The 5,944-nt window shown below is 42.8% G+C and overlaps 1 protein-coding gene across 1 annotated transcript; it reads right to left on the minus strand.

The window, feature by feature from the left end:
* Nucleotides 1–645: 645 nt before the first annotated feature.
* Nucleotides 646–5,075, minus strand: LOC119338332 (perakine reductase-like). Its single transcript, XM_037610623.1, has 7 exons — nucleotides 4,916–5,075; nucleotides 4,623–4,790; nucleotides 3,940–4,143; nucleotides 3,691–3,863; nucleotides 2,768–2,864; nucleotides 2,527–2,680; nucleotides 646–1,062 (listed from the first exon to the last, which is right to left on the minus strand). Exons 1-7 carry the CDS (start codon nucleotides 4,961–4,963, stop codon nucleotides 884–886), a joined length of 1,023 nt encoding a protein of 340 aa, XP_037466520.1. The 5' UTR covers nucleotides 4,964–5,075; the 3' UTR covers nucleotides 646–883.
* Nucleotides 5,076–5,944: the final 869 nt, after the last annotated feature.

The following is a 5,944-nucleotide window of genomic DNA, read 5'->3' on the forward strand; positions in this document are numbered from 1 at the left end:
AATTGTCAGGACAGAGGCAACCGCGACAACAGTTAGACGAGCAACAGTACCGTTTCAATTGTCCAAGTGCGCTTCAACCGTCGATCTACGATCCTACGGCTTCGGCGCGTGTACCGCTTCGCGCTAAAGTGACCCGCTCTCCGCCGTAGATCTCTAGATGTGCGGTTCAGGCCGTTGTAACGTCTCTTTTAAACTTTACCGCAGCTCTGTAAATCTCTTTTAAACTTTACCGCAGCTCTGTAAACTGAACCTGTCGCTGTCGTGCTTTTCACCTGCTCCTACTCCTTTTTAACCCCTCCTCTGGCTTGTGGAGAGGGCATTCTGGATAATTCTGGGCTTGGCCCTTGAGCCGCCGTGTTCCGGCTGGCAAACCCTAGCGCCTGCGTTTCAGATCTCGCCTTAATTGATTCGCAGTTCGTCCCCCAAATCGCTGGTTTTCTACTCTGTTTCTCTGCTATTTGTGACAGTCAGTAGCTAGATCCTGTCATGTAACTACAGGAAGTTGTATGTGGACTCTGTCAGTAATCTCATTCAGTCATGCATGGACATATTACAGCAGTAGCAATTTTCAATGAATGATACTACCCAACAAACCTAATTTCACTCCACATATGACACCGGAAGAAAATGTGCAGCAGAAAAGAGTTTAACTTGAATTCGGTACCTTTTATCTTTTATCATGTGTAGCAATTGATACATCACACAGAAAATCAATGGCATCTGTTGTTTCAGGAACAATGTTTCCCTATTCTAGAGTACAGACGAGCTTGATTCTTTCACATTGCCCCCCTTGAATGTACGTATCCAGCAAGGTGGAAACAAAACAAATTCAGCATAAACGCGGTGAGATGATCTTGAATTTGCAAGTGAATATGTAAAATGGCTACTTTTGAGGTGGAGTGTTTGCAACCCTCCAAGAATAAGGCTCCAGGATTCCAATGATCCTGGACCCAGCCACCTCGCCAGCAGGGATGGCGGCTGAGATTTCTTTCAGGTCTTCCTTGCTCAGCTTTACCTTTACAGCCTCGATGTTATCATCGAGGTTCTTCAGTTTTGTTGTTCCTAGATTCAAAGAACAGTTAGGTACTTACACATAAATTAAATAGACACAGCATAGGCATGTTTTTCACGTGCGAGCAATAGTACATTTTTTCTATATGGAGAACAGAAGCATTTAAAGGAAGTACACATTGAAATAGAGAAAATTGTGGGTGCTTTTTGCTGCATTAATTTCACAGAATGCCCTAGCAAAAAGAAAACAGAATGAATATTTCTCTGAAGGAACCACGTCAGTGGGTAGGAAGAACATATTCTTCGATGAAAGAGTGCTTCAGAAAATCTGATACTCAAGTAACATCACTTACTGATGTGGCCAGCAGCTGTAAGATTTGCCCTAATGAAAATAATTGCACTTCTGTAAACTCCATTTTGTTGGGAGAAGGTATATATTTTGCTATGCGAAGAAACACAATAACAACTGCGTGTGGCCAGCAGCTGCTAGGTTAATGTATGGGTTCCATGGGTGCCATGGCACCCCCTCCAAAAATACGAAACTATGTATACCACACATTTAGAAACTACTCCCTCCATTCGGAATTACTTGTCACAAAAATGGATAAAAATGAATGTATCTACAACTAAAATACATCTAGATACATTCATTTCTTAGACGAGTAATTCCGAACGGAGGGAGTAGATATCTACAGATTAAAGCTTATTTTGGGTCTATTTGTTTGAGTTGTGATGATATTTAGACCTACACATTTGTAGTGTAATTTTCATAATCTTTTAACATATATATTGAAGTTATGTTATTCATACATCGTATATGTAGAAATGTGGCACCCCCAATTTTAAGATCCTAGATCCGCTATTGATCCAACATACAAATACAAAAGGAGATAAAGAAATTTCGGAGGTCAAGATGCTAAAACCTGATTGCACAAGTGAGCAGGGTATATGTGCCTGAAACTGACATTATGACAACCAACAGGCAAGGCCAAACTGGTTATAACTGTGCAAGACATTCCTCAAGTTGACTCACTCTTATAGTGCGTGGTGATATGGGCTGATGCTAACTTTAGACTGGTTATGCTTAAGAAATGCATCGTTTTAGATGACAAAAGTACAAATTTCATCAGTATACAAGACAGAAATGAAACCATCACTACTGCATATTCAGCTATGCAACATCTTGCACTGTCCTGGAAAACATGCAAAACTGTTACTAGGCATCATCGTGGTTTATGCTCTGAAGTTAGTGCAACAACCCGGCAAAGTACAATGCGTCAGCTCTGCACCAATAGCTTCTAGGTACAGATGTTGTCACTTTTGTTCAATTTCAGAGAAGTCTTCCAGTTGATTCATTATTAGAAATATTTGTCATGCTTGAAAGGTTCATATGTAGACTAGGCGCAAGACCCTGTTCTTATAGGATGGGTACAAGATCATATTAAGATTGATGATAGGGAGTATTTGAGAGAAGAACGCTACTAATTCATAGCATGCGGGTGTTAAAAACGGTACCAGGGATTGGAACGACATCATCCCCTTGATGAAGAACCCAGGCAAGAGCAAGTTGAGCAGGTGTGCAGCCATACTTGGTGGACAACATTTCGAGTCGTGTATACAGAACTCTATTCTTCTCCAGGTTTTCTCCAGTATACCTAGGATGTTTGGACTGCAACGGGATAGATGAGATGGTCACACAAATAACATCACCTTTCTCTGTGGAAGAAGATTATACTAGTAGTTTAACTTTTCTTACTAGTAAACTCCCTGATGGTAAGCTCTCTACAGCTGCCCTGCCAGCAAAGAAACCACGACCAAGTGGGCTATATGGAACAACTCCGATGCCAAGCTCCCTGAATGCAAATACTTCACATCACAAACGGAAGTCTGAAGACGCCATGAACAGAGTGTAAAATGGCTTGCTAGCTACCCCGGAAATGAAGAGTAAGAAGAAACCTATGTCAACATGACTAGTAAGTTTCAAACCGAAAGAAAATGAGTCCAATGGGGGGAGCGGCAACAAGGATGAGATAACAGGATTTTGCTCCTGACAGGATATGAAACCTGACCAGCAGGGATGCAGCAATGCAACCTTACCACTGGCTATCACTCAGTTCTTTATAAATCCCAAACAAAGCAAAAAATTATCTCTGAACTGCATTATCATTTTCACTTCATACTTATGGGTCCAACATGCAAAATATAATATGACAGAGACAACATCATGACATATGCAAACCCGATGATGGAGCCAGATGGAGTGATTTTCCTGTAAGCAACCATGCTAGACATAACAGCGAACTCCTTTGTTTCTTGACAACTATAAACTTAAAAAGTTGGTAGGAGTAGCTTACTCATGTAAGTACTAATCGACCAGGAATCAGCTAAGCGCAGCTGCCTGATTGCATAGATGCATAGCCCAACCATAGAATATATTCACCTCAAATTTTTTCTGAATGATTTGAGATGATGTTGTCAGTGACTTTACTGTTGAATACGATACTAATAACCCATCCTGCTGGAGTTTGTTGAGATCCAATAAACCTAATTAAAGCTCTGAGTATAAGTACTGGCTGAAAAATGTATGAAAGGAATATGTACGCTGGGTTTTCTGAAATTAAAGTAAAAAAAATGACTGTTTGTAAAAAGTACTCTATATAGGACTGGGACTGGATGAACCTGCATAGTGGGATAATATCTTCCTCTATATCCCTGGTCCATAGTGACCACTCCATCTGCACTGCAGTGATCGGATGAACTGCATGTGCCCGCTTAATGGTATCGGCACTAGCCTCAGACAAGCCAACATACTTGACTTTCCCTTCTTCAACCAACTTCTTCAGTTCCCCCATCTACACATGCCCAATGAAGAAGTCAGACACAAGCAACGAAATTCAGAGCACGATTACTCGATCGACCGATACAGACGGTTTCCTCTATAGGCACTGACTGGTCGATGCGATGCTGGAAATATAGGTCGATGTAGTCCACACCGAGGCGCACAAGGCTTGCTTTACAGCTCGCACGCACATATTCTGGAGTGCCCTTCACACACAGGCCACCGGCGTCGAATCCTGCTATGCCACACTTGGTGGCCACTTGAACCCTTTCACGAGGCACTTGCCTTAGTGCCTGCTCAAGACATTTACACCACATCACGCATCAAGTTACAGAGAAAAAAAGCAGCAGTTTAACTCGTGAGTGCAGAACTGCAGACAACTGAAGATCAATACCCCCCAATGGTCTGCTAAACACAAAACAAAAATACAGTAAGAGATTTACATTATGCCTGGCAGCCTGATGTTCTGCATGTGGCAGCCTAATGCTAAAAGGTACTCCCTCCGTCCGAAAATACTTGTCACCAAAATGGATAAAAAGGGATGTATCTAGAACTAATATACATCTAGATACATCCCTTTTTATTCATTTTGATGACAAGTATTTCCGGACGGAGGGAGTAAGAACTAAATGCAACCAACTACTTGTATCATTACCTAAAATTTCGTATGGGTAAGAACGAGGTCAACGGATTTTCACCGCCCCTCGGCCGAACAAGGCAAAAACACAGCATATTCGAGCTTGGAGAGGGAGAACAAGAGGAGGATTTTGACCTTTCCAAGCAGGACCTCGTTGGTGTGTGGCCCATAAGCATCGGCGGTGTCGAAGAAGGTGACGCCGGCGTCGAAGGCGCGCCGTATGACGGCGACGCCAGCATCCTCCGGCACCGGATCGTTGTACACGCCGGTGAGGGCCATGCATCCGAAACCGATCTTGGATACCTACCTCGCAAATGGCACATCCCCAGCTCATCATTCGATACTGCAGTTTCATTTAGGTATTTCCCCGCAGATTTGCGAACAGATTCGAGGGGGGTCGAAGGTGGGATTTTCAGCTGCTTTGTTACCTCGAGGCCCTGCGTGCCAAGCTTCACTCTGGCCATCTGGCGCTCCATGGATCGGACTGCGCAAGCAAGATTAGTAGCAACAAGGCACAGGAGGGAGAAGACTGAGGAGAAAGGACAGACGACCTCGCCGGCTTTGTTTGTTCCCGGGTTGGGCCAAGTGTTTCTTCCCGGATTTATTACTGCTTGTGGGTGGATGCCGCCCAAGCCCAAGAAATCGTTTTCTACGTCAAAAAAGTAAAAAATAAACCGTCTTCAGCCGAAATAAGTTCGTTTATTCCCCTCACTTCTAAGGTTTGGGACAAACCAACCCCTAAAATTTTAATTTTAATTTTTTTTCTGAAAAAAAGACACGTATCTATTACTCCCTCCGTCCGGAAATACTTGTCATCAAAATGAATAAAAGGGGATGTATCTAGATGTATTTTAGTTCTAGATACACCCCTTTTTGTCCATTTTGATGACAAGTTTTTCCAGACGGAGGGAGTATAAAAGTTCACCAGAAGTATAAAATACCTTCAACATAATGAAATGACATTGATATTCAATGGACCACTGTACGGCCACCATAGCCGCCAGAATGAGTTGCCAATGCGTTGTTGTCGCCGGTTGCCTCCTGGAGCCGACTTGGCCTTGTCATTGACAACTGAGAAGTCTTCATGCAGGTGCCCCTATGGACCCCTTGTCGTCACGGTTTAACCCTTAAATCAATCCAAAGTGTCTAACATCATAAGTCGCCATCGCAAATGCGGGGGGCAGATACCCTAACCTCGTCGTCCCAAGAGATGGCAGAAGTCTAAAATCCACACTAGGGCTTTGTCAACTCTATCCAAATGGAAGAACTCGAGGAGAATCGTGTTGGACAAATAACCTATAGGTAATAATAAGTTGTTATTATTCTATTTTCATGTTCATGATTAAGTTTATGTTCTACGCTAGAATTGCATAAGTTTTTTTTTTGAGGGTCGGAGGAAAAACTTAATTGCATGTATGGAATTATGAACACCCAAACAAGTCCCCACTCAGGCATCT

Source organism: Triticum dicoccoides, chromosome 7B, assembly GCF_002162155.2.
Source record: "Triticum dicoccoides isolate Atlit2015 ecotype Zavitan chromosome 7B, WEW_v2.0, whole genome shotgun sequence".
Taxonomy (NCBI): domain Eukaryota; kingdom Viridiplantae; phylum Streptophyta; class Magnoliopsida; order Poales; family Poaceae; genus Triticum; species Triticum dicoccoides.

Excerpts from the sequence above, each read along its gene's own strand:
- LOC119338332 (XM_037610623.1), bottom strand. The coding sequence starts at position 4,963 with ATGGAGCGCCAGATGGCCAGAGTGAAGCTTGGCACGCAGGGCCTCGAG. Across the intron at positions 4,791-4,915 it reads TTGGCACGCAGGGCCTCGAG|GTATCCAAGATCGGTTTCGG; the intron begins GTAACAAAGCAG and ends TTTGCGAGGTAG. Across the intron at positions 2,681-2,767 it reads TACCATCAGGGAGTTTACTA|TCCAAACATCCTAGGTATAC; the intron begins GTAAGAAAAGTT and ends ATCCCGTTGCAG.